Source organism: Propithecus coquereli, unplaced genomic scaffold (genome assembly GCF_000956105.1).
Source record: "Propithecus coquereli isolate 6110/MARCELLA unplaced genomic scaffold, Pcoq_1.0 Scaffold309, whole genome shotgun sequence".
Lineage (NCBI taxonomy): Eukaryota > Metazoa > Chordata > Mammalia > Primates > Indriidae > Propithecus > Propithecus coquereli.
Window position 1 is genome coordinate 538,593 of NW_012148719.1, and position 20,036 is coordinate 558,628.

Consider the following 20,036-nt stretch of genomic DNA (forward strand, 5'->3'; position numbering starts at 1 on the left):
AAGACAAAAAACAGAAAAGAATGCTTTAAACTCTTTTGGGCGTATACCTAGAAGTGGAATTGTTGGGTCATACGGCAATTCTATGTTTAGCTTTTTGAGAAACCACCAAACTTCTTTCCACAGTGGCTGTACGGTGCTGGATTCTTACCAGCAATGCACAAGGGTTTCAATTTCTCCACATCCTTGCCAACACTTGATAGTTTCTATATGTGTGTGTTTTAAATTATAGCCATCCTAATAGGTGTGAAGGGGTATTTCATTGTGGTTTAGATTTGCATTTCCCTAATGACTATGATGTTGAACATCTTTTCAAGTGCCTATTGGCCATTTGTATATCTTCATAGGCTAAGCTGCTTTTTATGCTATCATTAATTCATTGAGATGTCATTTACATACAGTAAAATGCACAAAATGCAAATGGCTCGAGGAATTTTCACAAATGAGTATGCACATGTAAATATCGCCCAGCTCAAGATATGATGATTGCATTACCCCAGAAAGTTCTCTCATAACATTTTCCAATAATCCCGTTCAGTATTTTTATCACCATGTTCGTTATTAGTCTCGCTTGTGCTTGGATTTCGTTAAATAGAATCAAACAGCACACACTTTTTGGTGTCTGGCCTATTTTGTTCCGTATAATGCGCTTGAGATGCATCGATATTGTTGCATGCGTCAGGATTTTGTTCCTTTGTTGCTGAGCAGTATTCCTAAGTTTGAGTACCGAGAGTTTGCTTATCCAGTCTTTTCGTGATGAATATTTGGGTTGTTTGCAATTTTGGGCTGTTATGAATAAAGCTGCCCTAAACATTTTTGTGGATATAGACTTATTTCTCTTGAGAGCATATCTGTGAATGGAATTGTTGGATTATAAGGTAGGCATGTGTTAAACTTTAATAGAAACTGCTAGTTTTTCAATATGGTTCTTCCATTTTACACTCCCACCTGCTGGAAACGTGAGAGTTCCATACCCTTGCCAACATTTGGTATTGTCAGTCTTTTTAATTTTAGCCATTCTGGTGGGTGTATGGTGGTATCTCATTTTGGGCTTAATTTGCATTTTCCTGATGACTAATGATATCGAGCCCCTTTACATTTGGAAAAGGTTATAATTTAAATTTTGTACACTAAAAAAAATCAAATTAGAAGACATTAATGAGCACCTGCAGAACAGACACCCCGAAGCCCGCAATGTCATGTTGAAGCCGCCCGCCCTGGCAGCTATGAGTCAGACAGACAGATGTCAGTTTCAGTTACATCTTAAATCACAAAATGAGTTGCGAGCTCAGTGAAAAAAAAAGCAGGATGGGGGGACATGTATTTAAAGCAAATTTGAAAATAGACGAAAATGGCAAAATTCCCCTCCCACCCCACTTCCCACCCGAAAGCCAGAATTTTAGAAGGAAAATCTGATCACAACACATCCTGTTAAGACCCTGCGGTGGTTCTCCACTGGCTTTGGATACGGTTCAGGCTCCTTAGCCGTTCAAGTAGACCTGTCCCGACCCGAATTCCCATGCGTTGTCAGCTCTAAGCCTTTGCACGGGTTTGTCTGCCGCTGGAACATGGTCCCCATCCTCCCTGGCACCACTGGGCCTCACGCCCTTGCTTGGCTAACAAGGCTCAGCCTGGGTTGATGCCGTCCCCTCCCCAGCCTGGACCAGTTTCCAGTCATCTGTGCTCCCACAGTCCCCTGGGCTGAGCTCAGTGTCGTCCTTGTTTACTTCTCTGTCTCCTCCCCCAGACTGGATTTCCTGAGCGGGAGGCCTCTTTCATCTCAGCCTTCTTCGTGTTTGCAACGCCCAGCCAGGTACCCGTAGGTGGCCAGCATCTGTCGGATGGTGAACAGAGCATGCTGCAGGCATGTGACCCTCCTCCTTTCGGGGCGTGCTTTCCATGGGTTTCTTTACTTAGGCACACACATTTTAAGTCATACTGCCGTTTGCCCCATGGGACCGGGTGACTCTCAGGTGGAGGACCAAGAAGCTGGAGGCAAGAGCAGTTAGGTGGCATTCGAGGGGGTGCTGTAGGCACCTAGGCCAGGCTAAGTACGGATTTATTTGGATGCACGTAAGACAGAGACTGGCCATGACCACAAAGTGGGTGTGCTTCCCCATTAAAAGAAAGCCACTCAAAATAAAAGTCCGCGAGAGCAGCGAGTGGAGCTGTGTGTCTGGCATCCCGGCAGGGGCGCCCAGGTGCAGAGCCGGACATCGTCACTGTCCCTCTGAGAGCCTCGCCAGCGCCCCAGCTTGGCATCCTCACTCGTCCGGTGCTGCCGACCATCTGGGGGCTTGTTCAGATAAACGTAGGCTCTGGTTCGGGAGGTCTGGGCCGGGCCGGAGAGTCCGCATTTCTAACGTGCTCCCAGGTGAGGCTGGTGCTCCTGCTCCAGGGACCCCACTTGGAGTGGCCGGAGTCTAACCTGAACCCCACAGAAACAGTAAATAGATTGTTTAGGAGAATAATCAGCCAGGTTATTCCTCCCCGATCACTGGGTTGGGTTTTATTAAAGTATGCCACATTTTACGTGATATAAACCAGTATTGGTGCATTACAAGCCCAATATCTGTGAAAACATCGTCTTGGAAAACGTTTCAGAGTTTTCTTTATCACGAGTAGAACACGCAGTTGTCTGAGTGCCGGCAGCGGACCAGCTGGGCGGGAGCTCCCGTAATGTGAAGTGCTCGGCAGAGGAGGCTAAATATCCAAAAAGGGGTTCCATTCTTTGAGGTGACGTTAGTGGACAACTTAGAGTCCTTTCTTGAAATTTTCGTGGAGCATTTTTGCAAGAAATTCATAAAGCGAATCATAACCTGTAGATCCTGAGAGATCCGCCTGATTTTTCATGTATCGGTTGATTGCTTGTAAATCAGTCCACTGACAGCCTCCCAGCTCCCTCCAGATGAGGACGAGAAGCAGCTTTCTCTTTTCCGAACTGTTTTCTCACAGCCTGTGAACTCTCGGAAGCTTTATCAGAATTTTTTCTTCCTTACGAATTTTGTATTTTCTGATTATTAAATAAAAATAAGTGTTCATTTATTTTGAGACTTTTTACTACAGAAAAGTATAAAGAACAGGAAGTCAATGTATATAACCTCATCACTCTGAATCAATTACTACTAAAATCTTGGTGTTTTTCTTCCTTGTTTTTTTATGTATTGTTAGTAATTTTATAGAATTGTTATAAATATATATTTATTTTCATTTTATATGGTAATTTAAGCCTTTTTCATGACTAAAATTCTTCATATACCTCATTTTTACTCATGTTTGATAACATGTAAGATTATACCATAGAAAAAATATTTTTTAACTTTTTTTTGGTAACTTCAAAAGGAGACCATTTTTGAAAAAAAGAAGAGGAAAAAATAGCATTGTCCTCATGTCTTCTGGGAAGATAGTGAGTCCTGGTTGAAGCCCACAGCGGAAACTTTCTTAGCTGATGTGTGGCATTAATTATATCAAGCTGGATCAAGCATAACATCTAGTAGATATCAGCGTTTATTAATAAAATACTGATACATTTTATTTAATTAGGTATTTTCTTATATAAAATTGCATTCAACCTTAATGCAATGATCCAATTCTCAAGACAGAAACATAAAATATTCTGTTAATACGTATAGGGTTTAGAAGGTTGCAAATGGATTTTGTTATTAGTCTACTATGATTTGTAGATGTTTGTATTATCTAATGCTGCATAATATCACCCCGAAACATAGTGGCTTAAAAGAACAATTATCATTATTTTCTCTCTCAGTGTCTGTGGCTGAGGAATTTGGGAGCAGCGTGGCTAGGCAGTGTTTGAGGGTTTCCTGTGAGTTACAGGAGGATGTTGGCTGTGGCTCTAGTTGTCTGAAGCCTGGCTCCCTCCCGCGGCTGGCAGGCTGGAGTTGACAGTTGGCTGGGACCTCACTTCCTCTCCCTGGGATCTCTCTGCAGGGGCGTTTGAGTGTCCACAGGGCATGGGGACTGGCTTCCACCAGAGCCGGCAATCCAAGAGACCACGGTGAAAGCTGCAAACCTTTTAGGACCTGGCCTTGGAAGGAATATACTATCACTCCTGCCATAGTCTGTTGGTCACGTGGTGCCAGCCCTGGTTCAGCATGAGAGGTGGTTATCAAGGGTGTGAATTCCAGGAGGCAAAGGTCACTGGGGACATCTTGGCCATCACGATTGTCATTGTGAATATTAGAAGTATGTGGTATAGAATAAATAACAAAGGTATATTAACATCAGATGTACACAGTAAGAGGACAGGATCCAAACTCCTTGTGGTTGTAATTCTTGCCCTGCATGAGCTCTTTCTCATTGAGTAGGCTGGTTTCCATTCCATCCGGTTTTCTATAATTGGCTTTTCTAGCCATTCTGTTTCCTTGAAGTTCTCTGCTGAACTTTGTACATCCATTGTAAAAATTCCAAGCTTAATTTCACAATAAGTAAGTGAATAAATGGTCAGAAGAACATGTAATTGTTATTGGCAGTCATTGCCTTCAGGTCAACTGTTAGTTAATGGGTGTGGTTTTCTGTCATCAGTGAATGCTTGTAAGGTATCTGTGAACACCACCCCCAGTTGGGAAAATTAGACAAGCCTCTGAGATAGAAATCGACTGCGTGTGTGTGTGTGTGTGTGTGTGTGTGTGTGTGTGTGTGTGTGTGTGTGTGAGAGAGAGAGAGAGAGAGAGAGACTGGTCTTGTAAAGAGAATACAGTGCAACAAAATAGTAGTTTCGTAAATTACTAGTAATCTAAAATTGTAAACCCAAACAAGAGTTTTGCAGCAATAATAAAATTTATGTTTTATGCAAAATTTATTCTAAAGGGAAGTTGTTTGAATTGCTGACAACCTTGGATTTATCAAATCCTAATTCCAGGGCTACCAGGTGAATCTTTCCTCAGAAAGAATTCTCTTGATATATTTTACATATTTATTTATTTTTAGTAATGTTTGATTTCTTTATTTAAAATAGTTTATTAGGCATCTATTTTAAACAGAAAAGCATAAATAAAAATACAAATATCACCTATAACATTGCTACCAATATAACCCTATATAATTAAAAAAATGTGCGCACCTAAAAAGGACATTGAAACAGATTCAAAATATATAATAAAACCCCAAAAGGCTCCTACAGGATGTGCCTTGAAGGTGGCCAGTTAAATTTCTTCTATCTCCTTTCAGAAAATTAAAAGATCTTTTATGAACATAGCCATGCAAGAATCATGCACGCATTTTAGAAATTCACACAAGAAGAGATCATACCGCATCCACTCTTCTAACCTGTGGTTATTACTATTTTTTCACTTAATACAGTCCATAAAGATCTTTCCACATCAGCACCTGCATTGTGACCTCATTCCTGCCTCGAGTGACGTGTTGCCCGGTAGCATATGCTTAATTAGCCACCAGTCATCTCTTGATGTACGTTTGGGTTGTTTTCGGCTTTTGCAGTTACAGATCTTTATGCAGATGTCGTGACATGCTTTTGATGTCTCTAAAGTGAATCCTCAGAGTGGAGGTCTTGGGCCACTTTCGTTTTCTTTGAGTTTGGCTGTTGCTTTTATTATTCGTCTCCAGATCTGGGGGCACCAGCCGGGCGTGATACCACGCTGAAAGGCTTTTCTGAGGTTTCTTGGAACCTCGAGTCATTTCCTTTCTTGGCTGTGGAAGAAAGATAAAAAGCCCGTGTCACCATGTGTCAGCGCTCGGTTGACAGTAAGTTGAGTGTTGTGCGAGGAAGGAGGTGCTGACACGTTTCGGGGCGTGTGCGTCCATTCAAGTGCTTATAGAGTGTCTTGTAGGTATCAGGCCTCGGGAAACAAAGTTAAAAAGCTAGGATCCTTCCGCACTGGGAGCTCACTGTTGGATGAGGACTGATGTGTGCGCGGCAGCCCATGAGAGCATCAGGAAATGAGCGTAAAGGGGCTGGGACTCACAGGAGGCTTGGACGTGTAGGGCCGTGCAGGGAGGAAGGGCCCTCCAGGTGGAGCCACCGCACGTGCAAAGGCGTGGAGGCCTGAAAAAGTGAAGCCTGGTGCTAGGGAGAACCCAAAGCATGGGGACCTGGCGTGGCCATGGGAGAGTTCAGAAGCCCTGAGTAAGGCGCGCTCGGGCACTAAGTGGTGCTGCGTAGAATGTAGATCTCAGGCTGCCGGATTCACCATGTGTAAATGGTTTAGGGATATGTGGCTTGACAAGTTGCCAAATTTTCATTTGCAAGCTAAGAAAGAAATTAAAAAGTCATAAACTCCTATCCTCATCATTTTATAATTGTAAGTTCATTTTATGCCCAATCAGGTAGCAAAGATATAACCTTACAGTAAAGGACAGATCTTCCCAAGGGAAAAAAATGGTGGGTAACCATTGACACACTGACACATTATAAATGTACACTACTGTAATATGTATATGTATGTATTCAGCATAGGCTATATCTACTGTGATAACAAACAGCCCCACATCTCAGTGGCTTAAAATAACAAGATTTTTGCTTCTTGCTCATTCATGCTCTTGTGCGCTGGCTGGAGGTGGGGGTGGGGCTCTGCTCCTCCTGCCCCCACCCAGGGGCCGGGTCTGAGAGCCACCCCATCTCTGAGCCTCAAGGACCGTCAAGGCAGAGAAAAGGGAAAGCGTAGAAAGTGTACCTCCTATGCTGCCTCTTAAAACGTCCCCCTGGAAGGGACACATGCCATTTCACTTACGTTTCAGTACCTAAAGCACATCAGATAGTCAAGTCAGAATTCAAAAAGGGCAGGGAAATGCAATTTTATGGAGAGGCAGGAAGAAGTAGATAATGTAGGAATGGCTCTGGTGACTCCCGCAACTGAATTATTTTGTTTTGTTTTCCTTTTATACTTTTGTTGTCTACCTTGGCCAGCTCCTTCATGGCCCATGGCCCATCCCTGGGTGGGCATGTATCCTATAGGTGCTAACATATGGGGTAAGTGAAGAGAATGGACAAGGTCGATAGGGATATTTTTGAGGAATACTGAGGGCGAGTTGGCACAGTGAAACACACTGGAGGGTGAGCTTCCAACTACTTGTTTTCCAGCTAGACGCTCTGTGAGTTCATCTTATTATTTATAGCTCCAGGTTATTGAGTCAACCACTCTCAACAGCAGTTTCCTTTGTCCCTCTCTGGGAGGTGCAGGAAATGGCTATTCCTGGCAGCTTAGGGCATCTTCTCATGACCTGTGCTCTGGTGTTTTGCATGGTCTTCTTTTTCTGCCCCTTCCAGTAGGGTTGATAACAGAATTTGATTTTTTAAATGATGCTTGGTAATCAAGCGTAGCCAAGGCAATTTTGGAGGGGAAGAGCAAGGAGGGTGTCTTCCCTGCAAAACACAAGACTACAGTATTAAATCAGTATTGTCCTGGGGCCAAGGTGGACTGCTAGACCAATGGAACCAGACTCCAAAATGCTTTCATGCCTAAACTGGAATATGCTTGAGCATGATGTTACTACTTAAACAATCAATGGAAAAAGATCGAATTTATCCATACATTGTGCTGGGGAAGTTGACTCGCCATACAGAAAAAAGTAAAATTAGATTTCTACAATATATCATCTATGAAAATAAAGACCATGGTGGCTTAAAGGCCTAACTATGAACAAATAAACTTTGAAACTTTTGGAATTAAATATAGAGGAAAATCTTTAAGGGCTTTGAATAGGAAGTATTTCTTAAACAAATTACAAAAAGCATTACCATAAAGAAAACGATTAATAATTCAATTGCATTGAAATGTAAAATCGGATGGTGAGTTAAAAAGCAAATGACAGACATAGAGAAAGCCATCTGGATACCCTGGACAGAGCTCTAGGGTCTGGAGACAGCGTTCACAGAGGCACCAGCTCTCCGTGGGGCCTGAGAGTGACAGCCTCTTCACACTTTGTGCCCCAGGTGTTTCCTTTGCCACGTTCTAGTGCCAGCTGTGGGGAGGTTTAATATCTAGGGTTGAGCTGCCCAGTAGTGTAGCCATTAGCCCCAGGTGGCTGTTGAGCCTGGTGGAATTGAGATGTGCTGTACGTATAAAGTACACACTAGATCAGTCAAAAAAAATTAAACTATCTCATTAATTTTTTTTTATTGCTTACATGCTGAAATGGTAGTATTTTGGATATGTTGAGTTAAATGAAACACATTGTTAGATTCATTTCTTCTTGCTTTTATTAAATGTGGCCACTAGAAAACTTAAAATTACATTTGTGGCTGTCATTGTGTTTCTGTTGGGCGGTGCTGATCTCGGGGATGTGAAGAGCTCAGACTGATCAATAAGGAAAAGACCAGGAAGCCAATAGGAAATGGGCAAAGGACTAAATAAGCCATTCACAGAAGAGGAAATCGAGGCCGCCAGTAGGTGTGTTGGAAGATGTTCCGTCTTACTGACAATCAGGGGAATGAACGTTAAAACACAGTAACAATTTATACAGATCAGATTGGTGAGCATTAAAGGGTATTGGGTATTGGTGAGAATGAAGAGAATTTATAACTTTCATCCTCCGATGGTGGAGTTTAAGTTGCTGCAAGCACTTTGGAGAGCATTTTGGCTCACTCACAGCAGTGGTTCTCTCCTGGGGCAGTTTTGCTCCCCAGGGGACATTTGGCAAGGTCTGGAGACATTCTTGGTTGTCATAGATGGGGTAGAGGATGCGATGGCATCTAGAGGGTAGAGGCCAGGGATGCATCTGAACATCCTGCAATGCAGGGGACAGCCCTCTGGAATAAAGGGTTATCCGCCCCGATGTCAATAGTGCCCTGGCCGAGGAACTGACACAGATGTTTCTTAGTAATTTCCAGCTCGGGTGCCTCAGGGGGAGCAGATCAGGGGTTTCATTTCAGTGAAAGCATTTGCAATTGCAGAGCTTTGGAAATACTTAGTGCCTGTCAATTTGGGAGAAATGGATAAACATGCAGAGACACTTAGTAGTCACAAGCAGTGGCCAGTTATTTGGATAGATCCCAGGTCCAGCTGAGTGAATACACCAAGTTTCAGGCCCACATGTACACGAAATAGCATTTTGTGTAAATATTTGCAATACAAAATAATGTTCCATGTTGAATGTATTATTTATGAATACATATGTAATATGCATATGTAACAAAAATTCAGACGCAGAATCGGGGAGAATACACATCCGCACCTAACAGTGGTTGCCTCTGGGGAGGGAGGGAGGGCGGGAGGAAGAGGAAGGTACAAAAAGATTTCCCCTCCTTCTGCAATGTTGATTTCTTTAGAAAGTTTGAAGCAACTATGACAACATATTTGCATTTGTTACTGTAATCAATGAAGACATGGGTGTTTGTTATAGTACTTACTTTCTATTTTACTTTTCTCTATATTTGGAATTTTTTCCCACAATAAACACTCATACATACCAAAGAGCACTCGGGAACAGGGGCTGCCTGAGCAAGAGCAGTTCATCAATCAGGTTGTCCCTGTTTCTATGTGGTTTGCCGGCCTTTCCCCAGCACCGACCCTTGTTTGTTGCATGGAATGTTCCGTGGGCTTGGTTACTGTGAGCTGGCTTTGGAGAGGCAGGGTGCTGAGGGGGCAGTGTCTGACCTGCAGTGGTGCTGGGGCCACACCCTGAAGTGGGTGGCACATGGGACCTGCCTCCTGGCTAGGTGGGCCCCTCCCCTTGCCCCCGACACCTCTTTGTATCAGACGTGGGTGTGACCTTTACCCTCCAAAGTTCTAACAACACATCCCAGAAAGTAATTTGTCTGGAGATACTAAAAATCACACCGAGGGAGTGTATTTAAAGGAAAATATTAATAGATGTCATATCATATAAATTGCATTCAAATTTGAATTCCTGGGGAGATCCTACAGAGAGGAAGTTTGCTACCTGGCTTGGAAGTTGAGTTCATTCAACACTCCTAAGACTTCATTGGGAAGGGTTTGCCTTGTATGACACCCAGTGCATAGCTTAATGCAGGATTTAAGACAAGCAGTGGCGGTTGATATGCGTGCTTTGTCTTCTCCGGAAGCTGTACATGTTGAAGATTCCCTGCCTTATACAGGGCTCTCTCATGCTCTTTCATTCCAGGTCAAGCCCGTAGAAAGGATTCCCGTCTGTGGAGCTGAGCTTATAGCTGCACTTCTCACCATTTTTCTATAATATGTTAAAGCAATGAGCTGGTGTTATGGGCTCTTACAATTTTTAAGTCTTTTATAAAATATCTTTTCCTTAGGAATCTCATTTGAAGAATAGCTTAATTAGATGGTGTCTTAGTCCATTCTAGCTGTCATAACAAAATACAATAAACTGGGTGCCTTACAAACAACAGAAATTTATTTCTCAGAGTTCTAGAGGCTGAGAAGTCCAAGATCTAGGGCCTGCATTCTGGTTCATAGGTGGCACCTTCTCGCTGTGTCCTCACATGGTGGAAGAGGCAAGGTGGCTCCTCTGGCGTCCTTTGTAAGGGCACTAATCCTATTTATGAGGGCTCCACCCTCATGACTTAATCACCCCAAGGCCCCACCTCCTAATACCACCACCTTGGGGGTTAGGATTTCAGTGTGTGAATTTTGAGGGGACAGAAGCATTCAGTCCACTGCAGATGAGAGGGATGTGTCTCCAGAAGATATTTGGAGTGGAGAATTCGAGTGGCTTTTCCTACACGTTGTCTGTGCGTACCTGCATCTGCCATGTGAGCTGCACTGGGAAGTTGGTTCCTCAGGGAATCCGTCCCTCTTTTGCCATTGCATTTGCTCTGATGGAATCGTACAATTTATTTTTATCCCAGATGCCCACCCCTATCCCAAGTGCAATATTCTTTTCTTAGACCCCCCTCAATGATTTTTTATTTTTATTTTTTTGGTGACAGGGTCTTGCTCTGTTGCTCGGGCTAGAGTGAAGCGGCATCATCATAGCTCACTGCAACCTCACACTCCTGGGCTCAAGCAATCTTCCTGCCTCAGCCTCCCAAGTAGCTGGGACTATAGGCTCATGCCGCCACCATGCCCAGCTAATTTTTCTATTTTTTGTAGAGACGGGGGTCTCACTCTGGTCTCGAACTCCTGGCCCCAAGCAATGGGCCTCCCAGAGTGCTAGGATTACAGGCATGAGCCACCAGGCCCGGCCCCCGATGATTTTAATTCACAGTAAAACATCCTGAAATTTTTGAAACTATGCCTAAAACACTTTACCCAACAAATGACATGCATTCTAGTCATAACTCATGGCTGCCTTTTAGAAATATAGTATTTTATGTCTGTAGAGGATCAGAATTCTTAAATTCTTTCATAAAACCACATAAACATTTCCCCCGACCTGTCGATGGTATTATTATAGTGTTTAACAGAAACGGATTTTCAAGTACCTGAAATTTACTCTTTTGGTTCTGAACTTTAAAAAAATTATATTACAGATAATGGAATTTTTTCTCACATTGGAACATGGATGATGTCCTGTTCCTTCTGGACGATCAGGAGAATGGCTCTATGTGTCATTTGCCACGGGTGCCACGTGGCTGTGGGGCTCATCTGTGTGTCTTTGTGGCTCTGTCTCCTCCCCTGGCTGTGTCAGCTCTTTTTCCTCCTGCCGCGGGGCCCAACGCAACGTCTGCCCCTCCTCCTCTCTTCACTGACAGTTCCTTCTGTCAGCTGTTTGCAGTGGTGGTTGTAAAACTGTTTCCTAATGAGAGCGTTATTAATGTAAACATTGTGCCTGCTTGCTTTTCTCCACTGTTAATTAAAATGATATGAGTTCCTCACTCATACAGCCTTGTTTTAAAGAATTTTAACTGTAAGAAACATCTGGGGTAAAAAGTGAAAGTAAGCCCGGCACTGTGGCGCGTAGTCCCAGCTCCTCGGGAGGCTGCGGCAGGAGGATCGCTTGAGCCCACGAATTCGAGGCTGCAGTGAGCTATGATTGAGCCACTACACTTTGGCCTGCATGACAGAGAGAGACCCTGTCTCTAAAAAAAATTTAAGAAAAAAGTGAAAGTACTTTTCCAAAGTGTTTCTTCTCCACCCACCCTGTGTTAGTCAAGAGATCTCCAGAGAAATAGGGTGTGGGTGTGTGTGTACCTACGGAGAGACAGATTTGCCTTGAGGAATTAGCTCACATGACTGTGGGGGCTGGTGAGTCCAAACTCTGGAGACCTGGGGGAGAATTGCAGTCTGAGTGTCCAGGCCGTCTTCTGGTCAAATTCCTTCTTCCCTGGGATGGAGGGAGGGTCAGCCTGTTTTCCTCTGAAGATCTTCAATGGAATGCATGAGGCCCACCAACACTGTGGAGAGTAATCTGCTTCACTCAAAGTCCACTGGTTTAAATGTCAGTCTCTTCTAAAAACATACCTTCGCAGAAACATCTAGAATAGTGGTTGACCAAATACCTGGGTATTGTGGCCTAGCCAAGTTGACACATGAAATTAATCATCACGCACCTCCAAGTCCCCTTCCTTCTATTCTTAACATTTTGCTGTGATCCTTCTAGATGCTTTCTATGCAATTTCCAACTGCATGCATGTGTGTGTACATGCATGTGTGTGTGCGTGTGTGTGTGTTGAGAGCTTTAACCCACTTAAATGATTATCTCTCTCTCTCTCCTGCCTTTAATTTGTTAACATAATAATGATGTTATTAGATTCCAGAGTGTTAAATCATCCTTTCTTCCTGCAGGAAATGGGATTCTGGTTTGTTTGTTTTTGTTTTTTGATGTAGAACCCTTATAATTTTTTTTTTTTTTTTTTTTAGACAGAGTCTCACTGTGTTGCCTGGGCTGGATTGAGTGCTGTGGCGTCATCCTAGCTCACAGCAACCTCAAACTCCTGGGCTCGAGCGATCCTCCTGCCTCAGCCTCCCGAGTAGCTGGGACTACAGGCATGCGCCACCATGCCTGGCTGATTTTTTTTAATATATTTTTAGTTGTCCAATTAATTTCTTTCTAATTTTAGTAGAGACGGGGTCTCGTTCTTGCTCAGGCTGGTCTTGAACTCCTGAGCTCAAACAATCCGCCTGCCTCGGCCTCCCAGAGAGCTAGGATTACAGGCATGAGCCACTGCGCCCAGCCTGAACCCTTATAATTTTTAAGCAGAAACATCTCCACTTATTTTTTTCATTGTTCCAACTTTCCTACTGCATGTAGGCTTTGAAAATTAGGATTGTGTTTTGAGGGCTTGGAATTTCTAGCTGATCTCCAAATGGGGGCTTCGACTCATAGGCGGCTTACTTTTTTCTTAATGATGTTCTTATTTTAGTCTCATGAATGCTCTGCTTGTAATGTAAAAAATAACTTATTGGTGGCTTCAGAGAGCCACCTGCAAGTGGGTTTCTGTCGACGGAGCAAGTGGACGGTCCGTACCTGAGTTTCAAGCCTCAGTGGCAGTCATCTCAGCAGACGGTGATCAGGTGTTGCCAAAGATCGTCCCTCCCCTTCCACTCCCCTTTGGGGACACCAAAGAGTCTTCGGCCAAAAAGACAATGTAAACTACTGTTAAATACCAATTTTAAACCTGGAAATGTCAGTCTTTTGGAACAGACCCCAGCAGGCAGGCGACAAAGGCGAAGATTTTCAATAGTAACGTGAGTCTGTGTGGGGACTAGAGTCACGGCTCGTGTGTCTGGTGCCATTTTATCCTCAACCCTTGAGATAAGTTGTCTGTTTCTTTTTCTTGGTAATCGTCATTTCTGACCAAAGAATATGCGAAAAACGTCCGAGGCTACTCCCAGCAGAGGCTGCTGCGCATTTTGGGAAGCCTACCTTAGGGGGCTGGAGGAGCAGGAGAGAGAAGAGGACAGGGCTGTGTTTCTAGAACAGACGCCCTCACCCGTTGGGGGAAGAGGACATGGGGGTGAGGTTGGTCCTGAAAGACCTAATTTAAGAACCAGGTACTTCCGGAGCCCCTGAGAGCATCCCTCTCTTCCCACCGACCAGGAGTCTTCCTTCTCACCCCGAGTCCTCAAGTACAGGTTGGATGTTGAGGTTGGCAATGGCAGAAGCCATTCCAGACCTCTCTAAAGGACAGGTTTGCAATATACCTTAAAAGGGATCAAAATATCTATTTCCTTTAGTCCAGAAATACTGCTGAGAATGTCTCCCGAGAAAATAAGGAATGATATGCACAAAGCCTCAGCTCTAGCGATTTTTATTGCAGGGTTTACTTAGAGAAAAATGAGAAACAGATAATCTAAGTGTCCAAAAGTAGGCATTTGTTAAATAAGTATGATTCTACCACACGTAGAATATAGTTCTTTATATCTATTAGAAATTTTGACACAGGTATTTTTGTTGATGTGAAAAGATGTTGCTGATATGCTCCTGACTGAAACTAAAATAATACGATTTTAGTTTAAGGAAAAAGTGTGTATGTGTGTCTAGTCTATAATTTTTTTCTTTATGATTTTTGGATTTTTTTCTATAATAAATATGAGCTACTTGTATAATTATGTAAAAATAAAGAGGTTGCATTGTGCTCCTTATGCCTCATTTATAACTCAAGGAAGTGTAGAGTACTGGAGAACTACTTTAATCCAAAGAATTTTGGCGTGAGTTTTGGGTCCTCGCCGGGTGGAATTGCAAGTTTTCCGCGACGGCGCGCTGGCAAGTTTGGTGGGAGAATGAAGGCGTTGGTGTCAGTGAACTCTTGAGTTGTCAGAGAAACTGAAAACCTCAGCAGCTTCTAAGTGGAGTCTGTTTGCAGCTCACTCCATGCTCTTTTCTCTTTAAAATTAAATTATTGTGAAACATTTCACTCTCCAGATGGAATGACTATTTCAAAGAATGCTTGAGCTAGCTCGAGTATATCAAATAGCCTTTACTTGACTATGCTGTGGTATGGATGTCAGGGTTAAAAAAAATCAATGGTATTCTCTGGAACTTTAAAAACGTTAATATTTGTGAGTGAATATTCTTCTGGAAGGGCAGCTAGGACCCATATTGGAATAAGCAGGCAGCTGCTCCTGCCTTCTCCTTGTTCCATGAAAAATTACATTCTTATCAAAAATCTCATAAAAATAGGGCTTGACCAGTGTGGGGTTGCTCTAAACCTACAGTCTGTGACCCCATGTAGTGGGGCTGGCAGCACATAGAGTCCCTTCATTGGTAGCTCTAATTCAAACTCTAATGGTAGCTTGAATTTTTTTTTTTTTTTTTGAGACAGGGTCTTGCTGTGTCGCCCAGGCCGGAGTGCAGTGGAGTCATCCTAGCTCACGGCAGCCTGAAACTGCTGGGCTCAAGCAATCCTCCTACCTCAGCCTCCTGAGTAGCTGGGACTACAGGCGGGTGCCCCTGCGCCCGGCTAACTGGCTTGAATTTTAACATCGCAATGTGCCCCAGGCTGTTTCCTTTGTTACACGGTATCTTAGTCAGCTTGGGCTGCTATGACAAAACGCCACAGACTGGTGGCTTATAAACAATGGAAGTCTATTTCTCACACTTCTGGAGGCTGGACAGCCAGGGTGCCTGCATGGTCGGGTCCAGCTGGGCCCTCTTCCGGATTGCAGACTGTCAACTTGTTGTGTTGTCACATGGTGCACAGGGGGGTAAGAGCGCTCTCTGAGGTCCCTTTCATCAGAGTACATGAGGGCTCCACCCTCTTGACCTCATCACCCCACAAAGGCCCCACCTCCTAGTACCATCACCTTGGGGGTTAGGATTTCAATGGTTGGTAAATATTTAATTAATAGATCTTCAAAATCATGATCAACTTGTTTATCTGTTCAGCTTGGACTTCACTCTTTGCGACTCCATGCTGCTGTCCACCTGTCTACCCAACGTCTCGCCCTGGCTGTCCAACAACAGTCTCGGATGCAGCGCTGAAGTCCCCGTGCCATCTTTCCCGCACCTGCTCTGCCTGTGTCTTCTGCATCTCATTTGAGGGCAACTGCATTCGCACTGTTGCTGCAGCTGAAACTCTGGAGGCTCCCTGGACCCTTCTCTTTCTCTCAACACTCACCTCCATTCCCACAGCAAATCTACCTTCCCAAGATTCCAGAATCCAAACTCGTCTCGCACCCACTGCCCCTACCCTGATGTCCTTGCCTGCCTGGCTCTGCAGCGGCCTCCTGACAGGTGGCCCTGCTCCTACCCTGGTCTCCTGGAGCCTGTTTTCCACCTAGCAGCCAGAGTGGCTGCAAGTGATTGACAGCAACTGCTCAGGACGCTCCCCACACTCAGGTGAACCCTGGGGTCCTGGCCATGGCCTCCCAGCTCTCTGTGGCCTCTTGGACTTTGGGTTCTCCCCACCCCTGCCCACTCTGCTCTGAGCCTGCTGGTACCAGCTGCTCCTTGGATGGTCCAGGACCCGTCATGACTTGGGGCCTTTGCTCGAGCTGTTTGCTCTGCTGGGGACATTTTCCCCTCTCCACGGCCCCGCGCTATTGCCTTACCTATTGCACACCTGGGCCCCCACTCACCTCCTGAGCCCACCCTGACCACCCATGTCCTGCTCTACCCTCACAGCCTCCCTTGCCCCCTCTGCTGTCTACATACTCTGACATTTATTTAATGTATGAGCTCCAGCCGGGCGAGGTGGCTCACCTGTAATCCCAGCACTTTGGGAGGCTGAGGTGGGAGGATCGCTTGAGCCCAGAAGTTCGAGACCATCGTGGGCAACATAGCAAGACTTCATCTCTACAAAAAATGAAAATAAAAATAATTAGGTGGGCATGGTGGCGTGTGCCTGTGGTCCCAGCTACTCGGGAGGCTGAGGCAGGAGGATCGCTTGAGCCCAGAAGTTTGAGACCATCCTGGACAACACAGCAAGACTTCATCTCTACAAAAAATGAAAATAAAAATAATTAGCTGGGTGGGCATGGTAGCACGTGCCTGTGGTCCTAGCTACTCGGGAGGCTGAGGCAGGAGGATCGCTTGAGCCCAGGAGCGCGAGGTACAGTGTGCTATGATTGCACCATTGCGCTCTAGCCTGGGCAGCAGAATGAGATCCTGTCTCTAAAAGGAAATCTCTATATGTGAGCTCCGTGGTTTATGCTTCCCTCCCTTAGGAAGGCTCGCCCCGCGGGGGCCCCGGCGTTCAGTTCCCGGTGCCTTGGGCCCCAGTCGGTGCTCAGTGGGCATCTGAGAGTGCACAAGTGGCTTGCTCTAAACTGCCGTGAGAACCAGAACTAACTCGAGGTCCTCACCGCTGCTCGTCCCGGCTGCCTGAGGGGCAGTGGGTGTCCCCTGGGCTTCCCTGCTCTGACCGGTGATGCCCCAGGTTTGCCCCTCTGACCCGCTTCCCCTCTTCGTTTCTAGACTGGCCTCATTGTCGCCTGCTACCATGGCTTTGTGGATACTGTAGTGGCCTTAGCAGAGTGCCCCCACGTTGACGTCAACTGGCAGGACAGCGAGGGGAACACGGCCCTCATCACGGCTGCACAGGCAGGTAAGCGCTGGCCTCCCCCACCTCCCGGCGCTGTGACGGCACCACTGCCCTCCCGGAGCCGCGGCCAGACCTGCAGGCGGCCCACAGTGTGATGCCGCAAGGGTGGGAATGACCCGAAACCACATCCTGCTCCTGAGGGGGCCAGGGAAGGGCCGATCCGTGTGAGCGCACATTCTCCTTGTGCACTCGGGGTGGAGTCTGCCCACTCGTGCAGAATTCGGTGCACGGCAGCTCGAGCTCTGATACTGGACAAAGTCCTTGAGTATGAAGCTGCTTCAGAAACCCACCGTCATCACTGCTGCACCTGGAGCACTGCACCCCCACCAATGACGGGGCGGGGGCTGGATGCTGGTGGACCCACTGGTGACAGAGACAGGAGAGTGGCTTAGTGACAGTCAGCTGTGAAAGTGGACACGTTTAGAAGGTGACCTTGCACTTCACCTGCAGACTTGTCTTTTCATTTTAATCCCCAATGCGATAGTGTGCCTGTAGGTGTACAGCAACGCCAGGAACTACTTTCTGAGAGCTGTTCGGGTGTCCATGTAATAAGGTGAGACTAAGTCAGTGACAGTGTCTGGTAGCTGTGTGTCCAAGCACGTGCCCTTCAGCCCGTCACGGTCATCTCGGGGGGCCGGCACTGGTGTGAGCACTGCCAAGGGCACGGGGGCTCCTCCGTCACGGCTGCATCAGACAGTTCTTGAGACAAACGTGAAAGCTACACTTGTCTCTTCGCAATCACACTTTATTTGCAACTGTGGTTTTGACCCGGTTTACAACTGACCCTTTCAAAATTCTTGGCCTCAAAGGATTATATCTGTTTCATCAGTCAGGTTTCAGTTGCAAGCAAGGAAATTGCCTCCAGCTGAGCCAGGAAGGGCAGGTTTGTGAAGTCAAGGAAGGCGAGGTGGCCCGAGGCCGTCAGGAGTTGCCGAGAATCGAGTGTTGGTTCTGGGAGGGAAGCGTCTGCTGCTGCCACAGAGAGGCCTCCGGGTGCCTCTGTGCTTCACGAGCTCCCGTGTCAAAGCCGGCCTGGGTGGATCTGATGGGGCGGGGCAGGGAGGCTGGAAAACCCAGTGTCTGGCGATTTCACCCCCATAGCAGGAGGTCATGTGTGCACCCCGCTTTTCAATCAAGACTCACACAGGAGAGAGCCCCCAAATTTAGAAGGGGCGGGGGCTGTGCTAACACACATTCCTCTCATCAGGGTTCAGAGCCTGAAGCTTCGGCAGTTGAAAGCCCAGGCCACACCTCCCGAGCAGCACGAGGGTGAAAGGATGTTGTGAAGCATTTGGTGATCACGGGCTTGTCCTTTGTTTCCCCCGTGGGCCTGGGCCACGTCAGGGACCAGGGGTGCAGAAGTGAAGGGCAGTTCTGTCCGTGAGTAATTCTGCAGCTTCTGGGACAGAGAAATAGACGTGAAGCCCCACGCTGTCTGCTCTGATACAGGAGTGTGCCCAGTGCCATGGGATGAGAACACTTCACCTAGCCCGGCACTTCAGGACGGGGGCCTCAGAAGAGGGAAGTCCCAGGCAGGCTATTTTAGCCAATGCATCGCAAGGCCCTGGGGCCAAGAGGGAGACAGGCAGGTCTAAGGAATGGTGTATCTCAAGGACGGCACAGGCCGGCATGGCTGTAGGGTGCATGTATCTTGGAGGAATGAGAGGAGGGCAGGGGCCAGGTCATTAGGGGTGTAGACACAGGGCAGGGGAACCCATGTCAGAGGCACGAAGCTGCCTGTGTGGTGACAGGGGCGGGAGCAGGGTTCAGAGCGCAGAGAAGGGCCAGGAGCCAGCTGTTGGGCAGGAAGCACAGGTGGTGGTGGTGGTGACGTGGGCCGTGGAGGAGAGGTGGGGTCCGGGGTGGCTTTCGGGCTTCAGGACAGGGAATAACACCAACTTCCAAGGGCATGTAAGTAAAACAATCGGGAGTTGGAGGAACGTGGGGTTGGTTTTGGCCGACATGACTTTGAAATGCCGCAAGACATCTCAGTAAAGAGGTCTCCATGGCAGGTGGAAAGACGGAAACTCCCAAGCCCGGTCCCTGCTGGGAGCACAGAGGGGGTTTACAGGAGCTGTAGGATGGGGAGAGCCAGGACATGGGTTAGATCGTGAACAGTACGACAATGTACAATTAAAAGAGATTTCTTTTCCTATTGATTTGCGAGAGCTCTTTTAGTGTCCGGGATATTAGCTGCGGTTTAATACCCACGATGGACTTTGTGAATTCTTGCCTATTTGAAAGTGTTTTTATTCTGTGTTCACAGATGAATAACAGCTCGTCTGGGTATAATGATATTGGGGACCGCATTTTGCCCTCCCCTTCCCTTTCCTGGAATAGTCTGAGTCCAGCCTGCTTTTCTGCGTCTTTGTGGATACTTGTGATTATCTCCCGCCCCTGCCCAACACTGGAAGAAAACAGAAACCCTCACTGTCACGTATCTCAATCCTTCTGTTTGTGTTTGTTCCGACTTGTGTTAGGTATATATCTTTACTTAGGCATCATTTTTCTGTTATCACTCTGAGCGCTGCGTCTGCCTTGCTCTCTCTTCCTTCTGGTATTTGTTCTCCCTGCAGATGAGGTCACCTCGTCCTGTCATTTTTTTTTTTTTTCTCTGTCCTTTTGCTCTGAGATCTGGGAAAACCCTCATGTGTAACCTTATTAATTGTTTTTATGCCATTGCTCACAATTTTGCTTAGAG

The 20,036-nt window shown here is 46.2% G+C and overlaps 1 protein-coding gene across 1 annotated transcript in view; it reads left to right on the forward strand.

Moving 5' to 3' along the window:
• ANKRD33B (ankyrin repeat domain 33B) overlaps positions 1 to 20,036 on the forward strand; it is a 91,618-nt gene that overhangs the window by 49,013 nt on the left and 22,569 nt on the right. Inside the window, exon 2 of the mRNA XM_012650008.1 lies at positions 17,209 to 17,338. Coding sequence (XP_012505462.1) covers positions 17,209 to 17,338 — 130 coding nt within the window. The remainder of the gene's footprint in view (positions 1 to 17,208; positions 17,339 to 20,036) is intronic.